Below are 17,392 nucleotides of genomic sequence, written 5' to 3' on the forward strand. Positions count from 1 at the left end.
ATGAACTGGTGTACAGTTAGGACAGCCACTTTCCATATCGTAATATTTTAATGCATTTACTGACCACCCAAAAAGAAGAAAAAAAGTTAAAAACAAGAGAGACAATATCTTTATATCCTCTTTCATGAGTCATGTGTCCCTTACGACCTGCATTGTCCTTTCTCAGCACCAAATATTCCTGCTCATCTTTCTATGTGGTATACTGTACCTACAGATATACGTGCGTGCGTGCGTGTGTGCGTGCGTGTGTGTGTGTGTGGGGGGGTGAGCCTGAGTCTACATTATAGACTAGAATCTATATGTGAGGATAATATGGTTATTTCTGATACTGGGTGACTTTGCTTCACTTCTTTTAATTTTGTTCATGTTTTCTTATTTGTGTATGTGTGTCTGTGTGGGGTGAGCCTGTGCCACAATGTCCAATCAGAAGACCATTTCTGAGATTCGTTTCCTGCCATCTGCCATGTGGGTCAGCTGGCCCTTCATTCACTGAGCCATCTCTCCAGCTTTTGTGTCCAGCTTTCCTAGATACTGTGAAACAACTTTAATCACAAAACCATTCAACTTCAGTCATGTGAGCACTTGACACACTTTCAACAATGTTCAGTTTGGTGTTTATAGATAATAAAAGTGGCCTCCCTATGCTAACTTGATATTCCCCATCCCTGCTAGGACAATGACCACAGAACGGCAGAAGAATCTTGTTACACTTCTTAGTATACTCTGTGAATTCACTCTTGAATTAGAATTCAGTTAGCCTCTCTCTGTGAAGAGAGTTTTTCAAATCAAACTTCATGTAAAGTGATTCTTGATCCTGTTGCTTTTGGAGCTATAATTATGTTTAATTTTCTATAAAACACAAATTTTTTTTCCTGTTAGGGAAAACTGAGCCAGATTCTGGGAAAGGGCCCAACAGGGATATATCTGAAACAGCATGCCTAGCTAAACTCTCTCCCAGAGGGGCAGACAGCACTGTGTCTCCCTCCACTAACGGTTTCAACAGAGAAGAACCCAGGCCAGGAACCAGCCACACAGCTCTCAATGGACCATTTGCCCTTCCTCCTAACATGATAGTACACTAGATACCATGTGGTTATGTAATAACTTGGTTAGATTTTAGGAGAATATGGTGCCAGATGTCACTCAGTCACTCAAAGGAGGATGGCAGGAGGCTGCCAGAGCAGGGCACTGCTATCGCTGGAGTCTGCTCTGAACTCTAAATGAACCACCATGGTCCCAGTGCAGGCACCTAACTGTCTCTTCTATCTGCAGCCCATCCTAAGCCTGCTGTATACACTGGGATATGGCACTGTGCACCTAACTGTCTCTTCTATCCGCAGCCCATCCTAAGCCTGCTGCACACACTGGGATATGGCACTGTGCACCTAACTGTCTGTTCTATCCGCAGCCCATCCTAAGCCTGCTGTATACACTGGGATATGGCACTGTGCACTTAACTGTCTGCTCTATCCGCAGCCCATCCTAAGCCTGCTGTATACACTGGGATATGGCACTGTGCACCTAACTGTCTGTTCTATCCGCAGCCCATCCTAAGCCTGCTGTATACACTGGGATATGGCACCGTGCACCTAACTGTCTCTTCTATCCGCAGCCCATCCTAAGCCTACTGTATACACTGCAATAAAGCACTTTACAGAGCCACTGGCTTCGTTAAAACTGCTGCTCCCACTCACTTAAAATTGGTTCACCATTTTTTGCCCCTGAAAGAGACAGTTCTGTTCTGTATAAAAGCTTAGCGACCTACAGGGGCCCTTATAGTGAGTGAAGATAAAGTCACCCAGGGAGTATGAAGGAAGCAGGGACTATTTTTGTTATTTTAAGATTGTCTGTTGGACCAGGGCCATACCTTCTAGGGGAAGCCTGGTCAGCAGCCAGAAAGAGGAGTCACTCCGACACTATGTGCTCACCTATCCACCCAGTTCCCCTCAGTTCTGACACAGCCTCTAAGAACATGTGCCTAACTGCCTCAGTCTGGTCCCCGAAGCATCCCTCATGGTAAGAAGTCATAACAGTTCCCTACTGTGTGGTGTGTGCAAGCCTGGGAGGCTGAAAGGTAAAAAACTTACTGTTTTCTTCTTCGGCCTCTTGAGGCAGCACTTTGAAATCCAGGAACCAGGTCTCAATCCAGGCGAGGATGAATGAAATGATGGGCAGCACATAGCCAAACGCCCCTTGAGAGAAAAGCTGGAGAACAGGAGTGTTGAGGGAAAGTGGTCACCATCAGCTCACACAGCAAGGAGGGCTTCATCATGGCAGAGGGTAACAGTACAGGGAAGGAGAGCCACACATACCTTTGAGAGGATCACTTTTGCTAATAAAAAGGCACTGGTCACTGCTGTCGTCAACTGCAAGACACACAACATAACACTGCTCAAACAGGGCACTTCACACCGTGAGGGTTCCTCCCTCAATAAGAAAGCTGAGCCAGGGGCAGGCAGTGTCTCAGTGAGACTAACTGTAACTGTGCTAAGCCCAGCTACTTCCCGAATTATCTGTGCTCTCCCAAACACCCCTTCTGGAGAAAGTGGATTTCCTGTGGCACACAATCGGGGTAGATGTTTACTTCCCAACTAATGTGCTAGGAAACTTCTTGTCAGTACGAGGTACAACTCTGGTACATGTCAGAAAGGATAGGTGACATGCATAGAGAGTTGTGACTCCCAGAGCAACCCGCCATGAGCACTGTTCCAACTGAGACCTCAGCAGGGAGAAGCCTAAGGAGAGCGACCCGACAGGATGGAGGCCAGGACACAGTGAGTCTTTGTCTATAAGAACTAAGCAGATACACACACGCCAAAATAATTCACTGCGAGAAACACTTCAATTGCAGACAATAATTGACTTTAAAGACTGATAACTGATTGCTTAGGTGTCTTAGCTGATTTCCCCTTCCTACAAATAAATCAAATAATCAGAAGCAAAAATAGGATTTGACCATTCCTTATTTAGACTATCTGAGATGAAACACAGTACCATTTGAATCTAAGCGGAAATCTATCTGAAAATGAAAGCAGGTGCTTTATTGTGATGCCCTGCACAAGTCCATGTGAATCTCTTTCATAAGAAATGCCAAGATGGGCAGTCTGGCAAACCTGACTCTACATGGAGACTCTGTAACTGAAAGTCCCAAATGCAGAATGCTCTGGCAAAATGGAAAGGTATAAAGATCAAAACCACCACGATGTTAGCAGAAGAGACAGGGCTCAGACCTGCTGAAACAAAGGTCAGCTACATCCTGGAAATGAGATTCCATGTGACAGCGAGTCTGCCCTGCTCCCTGTGGTGTGGAAGGCGGCAGAGGCAGAGCCGTCCTGGCCGACTATCTCCTGGGCAGTATTGCTTCCAGGCACACCAGCCCAGTGAAGATGCTGCTGGCGGATTGCACCTTGCTCCTGAGTGCCCTCTAGTTTAAGGAGCTCACAGCTCTGTACCTGTCCTCCACCTGCCTCACTAGGTTTGTGGAAAGGGATGAGCATCACTCAGGCCACCATAGACACGGCAAAAATGATGCAGACAGGCAACTGATTCTAACATGCAGCTTCTTTGTATTAACTGAGAATGAAATGTGCCCTGTCTCTGTGCTAGATGCAAGGGAAGAGACTGCGGAAGGGGTCTGCTGGTCTGGAGAAGCCGGAGGAACAAAAGGAAGTGAATGACAATGGCTTTCTCCTCTTTGACAGCGGTTGACATGTCTGAGAACATCTTGGGGTTTACAATCACTTAGCAGACAAACCTCTGAGCATGTCTGTGATGGTGTTTCCAGAGGGGTTTAAAGGAAGGGGGAAGACCCACCCTGAATGGTGGCAACAGTGTTCCATGGCCTGGGGTCAGCTGAGTACCGGCATCCATCTCTCTGCTTCCTGACCATGGATGCCATGTGATCAGCAGGTTCACACTCCATGTATGCCTTCCCACCTCAAACTGTGAGCAAAAGGAACTCTTCCCTTCTCAAGTTGCTTACACCGGTATAGCAATTACTTACACTGAATTAATTAATTCAGTGATAAAAGTAACTAATACAGACCATAGGTTGGGGATTGAGGGCGGGGGGGGGGGGTATCATCAAAAGCAAGGCATTCTCTTCACATCTCAGTTGGAAGCGCTGCCCTCCACTCTTATCTGAAAGCCGAGAGGGAGGAGGAGAAGCCTGGCCAGTGTGTCTTCCTTGGCCCTTAGACTCTTCTCTACAGACCATGCCAGTAACAGAACCAAATGTCTTCACTGCAGCAAGGCCTGGCAAATTAAAACTACTAACATGAGGGAAGAAGGGGATTTAGAAAAAAAAAAACGGTAAAAATTAGAGCTCCCTAAAATCCTGTCTCCTCTCAATAGTCTGCAGCCAGGCCACCAGGCCTGGAGATGACCCACCATGCCACACACTCACCGCTATTGCCCACCAATGGCGCAGTCTGCACACGGCATATCCAAGTATCAGCACTTTAAATCGAAACACTGCCAGAAGCTGAGGGGGAAATGGTAAGAAGAGTTACAATTTACTGCCGTTTTCTGACTCAGCTGTGGACAGCCCAGAGAGACATCAAGTGGAAGTGTGGAACTGCGGCCATAGATCCTTCTAGCCAAGGTTTCAAATCAAGTCCTTATTATCAATATCGATGTGGGAGAGTCTTCTGTTTGTGTTGATTTCATTCATTAATAAAGAAACTGCCTTGGCCCATTTAATAGGCCTGCCCTTAGGTGGGTGGAATAGACAGAACAGGAAGAAGGAAGTGAGGTAAATGGCTCAGTCAGATGCCACTCCTCTCCTAAGTTAGTCAGACCGCTATGCCTTGCCTCTCTGGGGCAGATGTCATGCCTCTCCTCAGGGAGACAGACGCGATGAAGCTCCGGCCCAAGATGGACGTACGCTAGAATCTTCCGGGTAAGGCACCACTTTATGGTGCTACACAGACTATTAGATATGGGTTAATCAAGATGTGAGTAAGAGGCTGGAGCTAATGGGCCAGGCAGTGTTTAAATGAATGCAGTTTGTGTGTTGTTATTTCTGGGGCTAAGCTAGTCAGGCGGCCAGGAGCCGGGCAGGAACGCAGCCTGCAGCTCCTCACTACACAATATAAATAGGAAGACAGAAAAAAAGAGAGAGGGACTAGTTGTTCCTCCCAGGGACCAAGGCCGGTCAGGGTATTCTACTTCTGCTAGGGGGAGGATAAGTGTGGGGAGGCTCCTGCTGCTGGCTTTTCTTGTCTCTCATTTACCTTGTCTCTTCTTGCACCATCAACTTCTTAGAGAGACAGAGAACACTGAGGGGGCAGGTGATCCAGGGAAGAGAAACTGGGTCAGTGCTCAAAGGAGAAATAGCACAGCATTTACAGCATATTTCAAGGGACCTCGCCTCTTGGTGTCCATTTTATTATATCTGAATTAAGATATAAAAGCACTCACAAATATATCAAAGTAAGAAGAGTAGTAGTCATAATGAATCACTTCCCTCTTCAGTGTGTTCTCGATGCCTCCATTCACCTAGGAGAAGCCAAATGATGAGAGAAGTGAATGAGAATAAATATAAAGTTTCTATATACTTCCTTGCAAACCTTCTTGGAACCCAGAAATATTCAAAGACGAAACAAAAAAATCTATCAATTGATTTGTCTTCAAAGATTTCTTGGAAGAGCCAGGGACCCTAATCTCACAGTAACCATCCCCAAGGCCAGATGCCAGGACACAGGTCATATGTGCAAACATTTTCTGTGGCTGGTTTTAATTTCTCTTGACATTTAAAAATTTGACACTCATAGATTTTCTTGTATTAAAAAAAGAAACGGATTTGATCTACAATCATGTATAACACAGTTATATTGAATGAGGACAATAAAATCCAACAGGATAAACTTTTATTTGTTATTCATACTACCAAATTGAATTTTAAATGGTCAAATAAAGAATTATACAGATCAAACTATACAGAGCAATATTTAAGGTAATAATCATGTAGGAGACATATTCCAGGCCATTTATGCAGCCCAAGCTGGCTTTCTATAGCCTTGAGCTGTGGCTCAGCTGGTCAATAAATTTCTGATTACAAATGCAGTCTTAAGGACAGAGAGTATGAAAAAGGGGTAGAACAATTAAACAGGCAGCTGGGTAAGAGGGGGAATTAATGAAGAACTGTTTCACAAGGTTCCAAAATTGTTCAACTTGGAATAGAAATAAATGGTCACAAAAAAAGGGCAGGAGCTTAATTATTCCACTGACTTGCATTTGCTACAAAAACAGAGGCAAAACATGACCACTATTCTGTGCCTTACAACTCAAGAGGCGTTTAGAACTCTGAGTGACAAGTACGGATCAGCTATAGACCTAACGGGTTACTGATCTGCACACATGAAGCGTAGAAGAAAAGAGAAGTCATATGCAAGTAGTCACCTAACCTCACGCTGTGCTCTGCAAACTACAGAAAGTTGCCGCCCAGAATATTGAAAGAATAGTTACTTCCAGCGGCCCAAGCAAAGAAGGTTCTCAAGCACAGACATCTCCCTCCTGCTTCTGTTTCCTGGGTGCACACTGGTCAGGGGGAAAAGCTTCTCTTTGCTATCCTGGTGCACTTTATCTTGACTCTCTGTTGCCTACAAGCAGAATTCTTACCATTTATGTCTGTGATCCAAACATGTACTTTAAATTCTTATTTAACAATCTTTGGCTCAGGGTTCTCAGGAAGGCCAGCTACAGTTCAAATATCTTTCCAATCATCTTTCTAGAATAAACTGAGCATCCCTTACCCACACATCTGAAAACTGAACTACTTCAAAACCTGAGGTTGCCTAAGTACACACATCCTGCAAGTGGGAATTTACACACCTGACCTCATATGAAGAGTTTCAGTTCAACTTCATGTCCACTGAAGGGTGTAGCCTGGTCATCAGACTATGTGAATAAAGTATAAATAAGTAAATTTGTTGTCACATTGGGTCTCATTCCCAAGATATCCTGCTATATCTATGTAAATATTCTAATACCCTCAAAATCTGGAGTCTGAAGCACTTCTGAGCCCAAACACCTTGGGTAAGGGACAGTGTGTCTATACTGTTTTGGGTTCCATTAACAAGTGGTCTGAAACACCGGGGTGGATACAAATGGACTTTCAACAACTTGCCACCGCTTCTGACTGTGTGCTTGCTGCCAACTTGCCTTTAGCTTAATCCAGCTGCTCACCACTGCTACAATGATCTTCACTCATTCACAAAGTATCTGCCAGGAACCTACTGCATGCCCAGCATTGTTTCAGATACAGGAAATACTTCAGAAAGTAAAACAATGTCTGTCTTCAGGAGCTTGCCAGTGTGTAAAAGATATCAACAACAAAGAATCACAACACACAGATTCAAGACAGAGGCAGGACAGACAGAATAATGGTGACAGTTACACTGACACCAGCACGACAGATTCTCACAATCTCCAAGAGGATTCAGGAAATTAATCAGTTTATGCAGAAGGAATACTTCTATAGCGGTCTTAGGGTGAGACATAGTCTGTTCCGGTGTGAACAGGAGGCCAGAATGGGAGGAATGAAATGAACCACTGACAAATAAGGGAGACGGTGTGTGCACAAGGCGTATCTTCCGGAAGGGCTCAGGTGAGGAGTGGACGACACAAGCAGCCAGACCCAAGGCTGTAAGAATAACAGCACCTGGCTTAGACAAGTGTGGTAGTACAATAACTCTCACCTGTTTGCTTTAATTTTATTAATGTAGGACTAGAGAATTTTAAAACAATATATGTTAAAATTTGAATTATATTTATATTTGATAATTAATGGCTGACATAATTGCATAGTTCTCCAAATTATTCTAGAACTTGTTCAATAAAATATGAAGAAGTAATCTCTTTTGCAAAATCTTAAACAAGTGAATTAAAGAGCAGACATAATAAAGAATGCATGTTTCAGAAGCATTTTATGCTTATATTTTAATATTAAAAATTATCTTATGTGTATGGGTGTTTTGTTGCCAGAATATATGTTTTGCACCATGTGTTTGCCTAGTGCCCTTAGAGGCCAGAAGAGGGCACTGGATCCCCTGGGACTGGTGCTAACAGATGTGTGGGCCATCATGTTGGTGCTCAGAATAGAACCCGGGTCCTCTGGAGGAGCAGTCAGTGCTCCTAACCCCTGAGCCATCTCTCCACGCCCAACATTTTGAATTGATTTTAAGATGAAGACCTGGTAAATTTTCACGTAAAAAGGCCCAGGAAATAGTCGTTTTGCCTTGAGTCAGGTTTTCCTCCACTACTCAAGCCAGAGCACAGACGTGGATAACAAGCCTGTGCACAACAAGCAGAGCTGTGTCCCGGCGAAGCTTCCTACAGACAGCTGAATCTGTCCTACAGGCTGTGCGACCTCTAGCTCTCTATTACTAAGATAAGCACCAAGAACTCAAATTTCATAATCCCAGAGGAAGTGAATTTGAAGTTCGCCAGGTGTGTTTACACTAACACTAAAAGGAAAAGATTAAGTCAGCTGGAGCTAGGTTATACTGCATCATTTGAAAAATGATGGAATTCACTAAATAAGACAAAAAGGATGAGTAAAAAAAATGTAAATATTTGTACCTCTGGAAACAAGTAGTTATGAAGAAAATCAACTTACATTTAGCTCTATTATCCACAGTAATGTTACAAATAAGAGGTCAAAGGTGACAAACAGGCAGAAAGTCCTCCTGACGTCAGATATCCCCTTCTTCTCCCTTCCTTCATAGGACTCAATCCTAGCCATGAGCTGCGCGGGGTTGATGGAATGGACGTCACGCAGAGAAGCGTGTGAGCTCTGGCTCCCAGTCAGAGCATTTTCCATGTCTTCTGGCAGGTGGTTCATCCTGGAGGAGGATTGAAGGAGTCTCCATTCAACTCCACCATCCCTAGTGAGAAGCAACCTGCAGAGAACAAAAGAGAAAATCCATATTAAAGCCATACTGGTGTCATACTAGCAGGCTACCCTCACCCCTGGGAGATTTCAGTCTAACTGAGCCACAGTGCTTTGTCATAAGACACTTATGTTTGGAGAGAGAAGAAAAGAGGAAGCAAAATAAGAAGCAACACTTGTACTCAACATTACTAAGTGGCTGCTTTAGAAAAGAATGGCCATAAAGGAGAAAACAAGGTTACAGTAGGACATGATGAAGACGGGGTATTAAGCACAAATGCCAAAGCATTTTCCGGAACCTGGAGCTAGCTCTCTTGTCACACCAGTAGATAAAACGCCATGGTCTTGTTATCACCCATGGGCCAGATGGTGGAAGCAGAACACAGAAACTAACTATAACATAGCTCCCAGTGAGGAATTGTTTTCTACCATATAGACATCATTAAATTTGGCATTGGGGCTGGAGAGATGGCTCAGCGGTTAAGAGCATTGCCTGCTCTTCCAAAGGTCCTGAGTTCAATTCCCAGCAACCACATGGTGGCTCACAACCATCTGTAATGGGGTCTGGTGCCCTCTTATGGCCTGCAGGCATACACACAGATAGAATACTGTATACATAATAAATAAAAAATATTTAAAAATATTTAAAAAAAATAAAAAAAAAATTTGGCATTTCCCCATCACCTCTTCATAAACAAGTATGTTTTTCTGGGCATCTTCTTAGGAAGGTAGGATTTATATCCCCCAAAGTCAAGCACTATACAGACACCAGATTGATAATTACATAAGTTATGATTCCACATCGGGGTTCCCCAACACCTGGAGTGACTCATTCTAGAATCAGACTGCAGAGGAGTCATCTAAATGAGCAGAGTCCACAGAGATGGGGTGAGGTCACGGAATGGAAACAGTGGGTGGCTGCACTGCCGGGCACCCCAGCTTCCCATCCAGGGGTACCTCCCTGTGGGAGGGCTATGCTTGTGCTTTAGGCCCCGCTGATACTCATGTTTTGCTTTGATCATGAATGTGGACAGAAAGCGGGGAGGTACTGTGTCCATTCATATGTTCACTTTTCTAATTGTCACACGACTGACAGGCAGCATTCAGGCCAAGATCATTTTTAGGAAGAAAGAGAACTTAAACAGATTGCTAAGATCCCCCCACGCAGTGTGGTCTCATTCTGTCTTACTTGCTCCCCGCATTCTCTCCCCTTCCACCTGTCGCTGCTCTCCACTTCCCCACACTCAGGCACAGACGTCCTCTCCATACATTTGTATCACGTGCTGGCACGATATAGCACTGTTTTTTAAAGCAATTTAATAATATGAACTGGTATCTTACAATATACTTCTTGCTATAGTAACTCTACTTTCAGAGGTTTAAAGGAGATTAAGCAAACCACAGACATTTAATGGAAAGCTAATCTATTGCACTAGAGGTCAGTTAGTAGTTGCCTTGAAGGAAGAGCTGGTGACCGGAGGCTCAAAGCAGCGTTGTGTCTAGGGAACTTGGTAAAGTTCTACCTTTTGACCCTGTGTTCATTTGGTAGTTTTACATTCATGTACATGTATGTGTAGCCTTTCAATAAAATTTCCATTAAAATTTTTTAATCATAAAATAAATATTTGTAATAGTTTCAGTCAGAAATTTAACCTGCTATCTAATAAAAGGAACAAGCAGATAAGGATATTCCTGGAATAGCCATGGAAGACTGATTCAAAGGGATCCTTTATCAAGCCTTTATAATAAGTTATGACAGTGCTTAGATTATAATAACTATAATAAAACTCTAATGCTAAATGAAGCACATACATGTATATATATATACTATAAAATTAATTTTCTTAAAAAGATGTATTCATGACATATAAGATTCTAGAAAATCTGATATATAAGTGAGGAGATTTTATTTTTCTCCTTTTACTTTTGCCTCAGTTTTCAAATGTACTTTTTACACAGTTTGTTTAAAACAGGAGGAACTGTGATCACATATCATGCTGTTAGGATTTAGAACAGAATCAGCCAAGAATCTCCACAGCCCTCTTTCATGTTCCTCCAAATTGGGTGATATTAGTTCACGGTGTTTGGGTTACTTTTCTCCTCAGAATCAGCAAATCAGCAAAAACATTCTGGGAATCTCTGTAGGAATCAACTTCAGCGTGTTGTAAAAAGAAAGCAATGCTTTAAAATTTGAAAATATTTGTGTATTTTCCATGTCATTTGGGTCAACAACATCCTACTATTGGCTGAGCAATCTTAATTATATAAAACTTAAAACAACCTTTATTCATTCTGAAGTTCACAGGTCAAATTCACAGCTAAGCAACTCTGCCTCACACACCTTGATTTCACACTATGTTAGAGCTAGGTTTGCCCTGTCTGCCATCTCCTTAGACCACATAAACCATAGGCATTTTCTTGTCATGAAAGATGAAGAAGCATAAGAGACCAGGCAGACCATATCCACACATTTAAAGTCTCTATACTCGCTATTTTTGCTCTCATTAAGTCAGACAAATCACATTTCTGAAAGTTTTACTAGAATTCTGCTATTCTATATGTACTGTCTTGGATACTGTAACACCAGGAATGAACAACGAACATCTGCAGAAGAAAATCTATGGTTTACAAAGCTGAAATATTTGCTTTGCTTTATTGCACTTTTTTTCCCCAGAAAGGGTTAATGGTTTCTTCTCAAGGGAGATCTGGCTGAGACATGAAGTGACAGTGTCAATGTCTGTAAACTGTGAACAGGTTAAATGACGAATGTCAATTTCAAATGGCTATTCTGATTCAGGGGACAGCAAAACCATGTGAGCATCTACATTTCCTTCCAGGTTATTCTGTTGATACATGCGTTAAACATGGTGATCCTATCTAATAAAGACACAACTCCAGCAGACACGTGCTCCCCTCACCAAGGAAACATCTCTTTGTGGTGAGGGAGAATTGTCTGTATTCTGCCAATCATATTTTAAATAAACGCTGATTGGCCAGGCAGGAAGTATAGGTGGGTAAACCAGATAGGAAGTAGAACAGGAGAATGCTGGGAAGGAGGAAGCCCATTCCTCACAGTCCAGCCCAGACCACCGAAGAAGCAACATGTGAGCTGCCCAGCTAGAAAAGGTACTGAGCCATTTGGCTAGCATAGATAAGAACAATGGGTTAATATAAGTGATAAGAGGTAATAAGAAGCATGAGCTAATGGGCCAATCAGTTTATAATCTTATGGAGACCTCTGTGTGATTTTCTTTGTGGCTTGCCGGCTGTCAGGTACTGGGCGGTACGGAAATCCCCACAGCTGGCCCTCATGTTACATCTTTGCAACAGATAGAGACCACTGCTGAAAACCACAACCAATTACAATGCAGAGTTGTGGCCCCAGTCCCAGTGGATACAAAACACTCTCAGGGACCAATGCTAAAGAGGGGCAAGAAAGATTGTAGGAGGCTGAGGATCAAGGGATTGCTGTGAGATGGTGGCCCCCATGAACGTCAGAAGCTACAGCCACAAAGTCTCATGACTCTGACTACCTTGAGGCGAATAAGGACAATAACAATGGACATGCCAACATGGATAGCATGGATGGGGAAAGCCCATGAGGACTCAACCCTACACAAAGAAATATAGGAAACTAAAGACTGTTGAGAGCAGAAGACTAACCTTCTCCAGGGAATAGTACACCAACTGGGTATCAAAACAAAATGGTGACCCCTGAAAATATACATACAAATAATGTTATACAGACTGAGCATGTTCTGTTTATATATTTAGAAATACACAAACACACATATGTTTATGTATCTAGAAATATGTATATATATATACATATGTAACAAAAACTAATGAAAAATCATAAATTTGAAAAAGAGGAAAGGTTTACAGGTAGGAAAGGGAAGGGATACAATCTCAAAAACTAAAAGAAAAAATTTTAAAGATTTTTTTATAAAAAAATGCAAAGATGATAATGCCTAAGGAAATCTTGAAATAGAACCAAACTAGAAGGCTGTGTTTCTTAAAGGTTTTCCATAAAGCTTCATCAATCAGAACAGTATGTCACTATGTTAAAGATAAATAAATAATAGATCATGAGATATAGTTGGGCCCCATATAGATGTATATATATATTGGCATTTGACTGTTGATTAAGATATCAAAGCAATGGAATGAAGAAATAAAGCTTGTTTTCAGAAAAGTATGCTAGGACAACCATATAAAACTGGAAAAAATATAAATTTCAACCTCTAACTTATATCATGTAAAAAAAAAAAACAAACCCAATTCAAAATGGAGAATGGGCCCATGAAGAATACAAACCATGAGTGTGGCATCAGGCGCTTGCAAGAAGGGCTGGGAGAGGAAGATCAACAATGTATGGAGGTGTAATAATATAATCCAGTATTTTGTATGCCAACTGAAATAACAAAGAATTTCTATGCATCTATTAGAGTCTGTGAACACTTTTACAATCTTTTTTATAATCCAGATTTCTTAGAAAATACAAAAAACAAAATCTCATGACTATTTAAAAAATTTTTGTGCAGCTATCTTGAAAGACCACCTACTGTCCAATTGGAGACAGTGTGAACATTGATGTAAGTATGACTAATAACAACATGGTTGGAAAACAAAACCTAAATCTTAATAGATTGTGGCTCTACTGTAAAAACAGCTAAGAGTAGACAGGAGATCAGATAAATATATAGGAGGAAGAAAATTAGAAAAGCCAGTTTATAATTTCAGTGCAGGTGTTCTTTAGGCAAGAAACATTAGTATATGCTAATAAGTATTAAACTTACGAGAGAGAGCTTCAAAGTATTACCTCTTGATTAAGTTCAGCTCTGTTGGGGGACAATACGCTTCTATAGAGGGGAGACTTGGCAGTCAGCACTTGGACTGGTACTGGAACAAGCTCACATGATATCATTTATTGCGTTGCAATAAACATTACAGCATACTCCCCACTATAAATATTTAACCTGAATGTAGTTATAAGGTAGCAATCAATTATAAGGAAGTAATTAATCACAGGCCAAAAAAAAAAAACAGTCAACAATACAAACAAAACAGTAAAGGCAGCAGTGTAAATACTCTTCAAAAGGGAAAGGACATAAAGAGCAGACATAAAAAGTGACCTGCCTTAAATAACAATTTTCAAAACAACCAGGGTCTGTGAGATGGCTCAGTGGATAAAACCACGTGCAGTCCAAGCACGACAGCCTGAGCTCAGTCACTAGGGTCCTCAGAAAGGTAGAGAAAGAAAAAAGGCTCCACAAAGGTGTCTTCTGATTCCACATGTACACTAGAGCATGGTGATCATACACACACACACACACACACACACACACACACACACACACACACACACACATTTTTATGAGTTTTAAAGAAAATATCATTTTTTAAGAACAATAAAAAAAGAAAAGGCTACAAAAGCAAGTTGCAGAATTGATCAGTATTTTGAACTTGTTACATGGAATGTCCTCATTCTTAGAGGATACAAATATTGAAGCCCAGAGGCTAAGCATCATCATACATGCAAACTACCTCAGAGTAGTTCCACAACATATAGGCTGAAAACACCTTCGAGGATGGAGTTACTGTATCTACACTATTCTACAGACTGTACATATAAATATAATTGACCACAAAATATTCCTTTAGCAATATTAAAAAGATTACTGAACTTTTAGTTAACAAATATGCTGAGGCAAATATTAAGATACAAAGACTGGATAAGAATGTGATAGTATTTTCATCATTTATGAGATAGGCCTAAACTGAGAACCAAAATACAAATCTGTGCTATAAATTTCAGATAGATAATGCATGAAAAATCCAGATGTTTCCAAGAACACTTCACCCATTCCTCAAATACACTTGCATACCAGAGCTCCAGCAGGCCATCCTCTGAACCCTGGATTTCAGTGACTAACAAGCCCAGACCATAGTCTACACTGGAAGGACTCACCTCCTAGAGATCATAGATGCAAGGAACAGATAAGGGTTTGGGAACATCGTGATCTAAAACTGGCCATGATGACATCACCGAGTAAGTTCACCTAGCAATACTAGAAAAAGATAAGGGAGAAGTACCTGGCAGGTATCAGGATGAAGATAGGTAGAGGAAAGGCCCTGGGTGTGGTTGGCCACCCAGGAAGAAGTGTGGCCAACACGTCAGAGCAGCTGAAGCATGTGAGATAGCACAAGAGGACGAGAACTGGGAAGGGAAACAAGGCATGGGCATGTGGGACCACAGGTGCCGCTCTGAAGACTTCCACTCCAAATAAGATAGGAGGGGTTCTCCAGAAGCCAGTTATGACCAGTGTGTATAGTAAGTATGTACACTGTGAAGAGAAGCAGAATCCAGGGTCCTCTCGGCAGACACAATATGACAGTAACTCAGAAAAAAAAATATGGAGTTAGGAGAGTAGGCCATGGCAGCAGAGGTGCTAAGAATTATCTGGCGGTTGGATATGAAGGATGGACTGAAATGAGAACCAGAAGGGAACAGAAAAGAACTGCTGTGTACTGAGATGGAGAAGACAGGGAGGACAACTGGGGACAGAACATCCATTCTGTTTGGATGCATAGAGGATATTTATTCAGAACAAATAAAAGTAAGCCATGAGGAGGAAGTTCAGGGAAGAGATACTGACTAGATACATATATTACTAGATAGAGGGAACTAGAAGCTAAAAGATTCCATACATTCTCTCTTTGAATATAAAGATGAGAAAAAATAAAAACTAATGAAGTAAACTTATTTGCAAAACAGAAAACAATTTTGGGATAGGTCCTATGTAAATTTACTAAGAGTTTCCATGTTAGTGAGCAAGCCATGGTCATCATGAAAATGCAGAAAATGCATGAAAAGCAGAGACATTTAAAAAGTTCAAAATGTTGAACCATAGATCCCTGCTGCCAGTAGAACCTATATGTGGTCAAACATATAGGTGGTCAAACATATAGGTTTCATGGTCATCATGAAAATGCAGAAAATGCATGAAAAGCAGAGACATGGTCATCATGAAAATGCAGAAATGCATGAAAAGCAGAGACATTTAAAAAGTTCAAAATGTTGAACCATAGATCCCTGCTGCCAGTAGAACCTATATGTGGTCAAAAGAGAAACCAAAAAAGGGGATGACTCAAGAAAGGAGGAGCTTCCAGTGCAAACTCAGGACAATACTGGTGTCACTGGGGATGCTGGTGGGCTACGGCTGAAAGACATCATCCTACGTGCCTTTCTTTCTCCACAGACAAACTGGCAGGATGTCACAAAGTGGCCAAGGACCTGTTGGGTGGCATCTAAGACTTGTCAGCTCACCTACCCTGCAGGGGTCAACACTCGGTAGTCACTCTAGCACTGCTAAGCCATGTGGGTAGAATGTTACAGCCATACTCACAGCTGCTTCAGCCAAAGCCTCTCTGAAGAAAGGCTCTGGGAACAAGACTGTTATTTGATCTCTTCCTCACCTTTTTCAGAAGCTGCTTTCAGTTACTCCAGGATAACCAGAACAGGGTCTTCATAGTACATCCTCCATTTCTACTGTCTTCTTCTAGAAAGGCCCTTCTAATACTCAAATGGACTTACTCTAATATTCTTAGACTCTAATATTATACTCAAAATATTTCATCTCCACACAGCACCTAAAACTCTTTTTCCTCAATCTCTCAGATGAATGGGTCACCTCTTTTGGGGTTATTGGCCAGTAGTCTCATTGAATCACAGACATTCTAGGCTATTGCCAGTGCTGTTTGTTCCTCTCCAGAAGTTGACCATAAGACTATACTGTTGATCATACAACATACTTGAGTCATACAACATGTAAAAATTTAGTTAGTACTCAACAAGAAGCTTCATCCCTATTGGCTAGCTTCATAATTCTTGAAGATGATATGCATGCTACTGGAGGAGAAATGTAATCAGCAATCTTACTCCGCTGTGAATCCTGCAAGCTACACTGGTGTCCTGCCTGATAACATATGCTCACTGGGCAATAGCGGCATGCATGTTATGGGAGTAACCAACCATTTTTTCTAATTGGATATAACTGTCAATGAGGCTAAGAACCTGTGACTAGGTAGACACTGACAACATGTTCAAGAACCTGTGGCTAGATAGGAACCTAGTAAAGACCTGCTATTATTTTGCTAAATGGAAATAGTACAAAAATGCCCCCTGATGATTCACTGCTATGGCCACAGATCAATGCACTGCTCAACCTTCAACAGAAGCTTCGTCATGCATCAGATGGCAATTAATGCAGAGAGACTCAGAATTGATTGATGTGCAGAGAATAAGAGACTACTGAATGTTCAGCCCAATCTTAGTTTGTTTTCTTAGATTTGGTTTTTAAAGCAGGTGTGTGGATCTGTGTATGGGCATGTGAATGTAAGTGCAGGTGCACACTGACTGGATACATCTGATCACCTCCAGGAGCTGGAGTCACAGGTGGGGTTGAAAATAACCATGAGACTATACTGGGAATTGAA

General features: G+C 41.8%; 1 protein-coding gene across 2 annotated transcripts in view; it reads right to left on the minus strand.

Moving 5' to 3' along the window:
- The window catches only part of Stard3nl (STARD3 N-terminal like), a 38,768-nt gene that overhangs the window by 11,039 nt on the left and 10,337 nt on the right, over positions 1–17,392 (minus strand). The window contains exons 2-7 of one of the 2 annotated variants that reach the window (XM_038334056.1): positions 12,557–12,607; positions 8,621–8,903; positions 5,422–5,499; positions 4,406–4,483; positions 2,313–2,366; positions 2,088–2,205 (exon numbers count right to left, since the gene is read on the minus strand). In XM_038334056.1, the coding sequence (XP_038189984.1) occupies positions 2,088–2,205; positions 2,313–2,366; positions 4,406–4,483; positions 5,422–5,499; positions 8,621–8,845 (553 nt within the window). In that variant the 5' untranslated portion in view covers positions 8,846–8,903; positions 12,557–12,607. The remainder of the gene's footprint in view (positions 1–2,087; positions 2,206–2,312; positions 2,367–4,405; positions 4,484–5,421; positions 5,500–8,620; positions 8,904–12,556; positions 12,608–17,392) is intronic. The other variant, XM_038334055.1, reaches the window with a different exon arrangement.

Source organism: Arvicola amphibius, chromosome 6 (assembly GCF_903992535.2).
Source record: "Arvicola amphibius chromosome 6, mArvAmp1.2, whole genome shotgun sequence".
NCBI lineage: Eukaryota > Metazoa > Chordata > Mammalia > Rodentia > Cricetidae > Arvicola > Arvicola amphibius.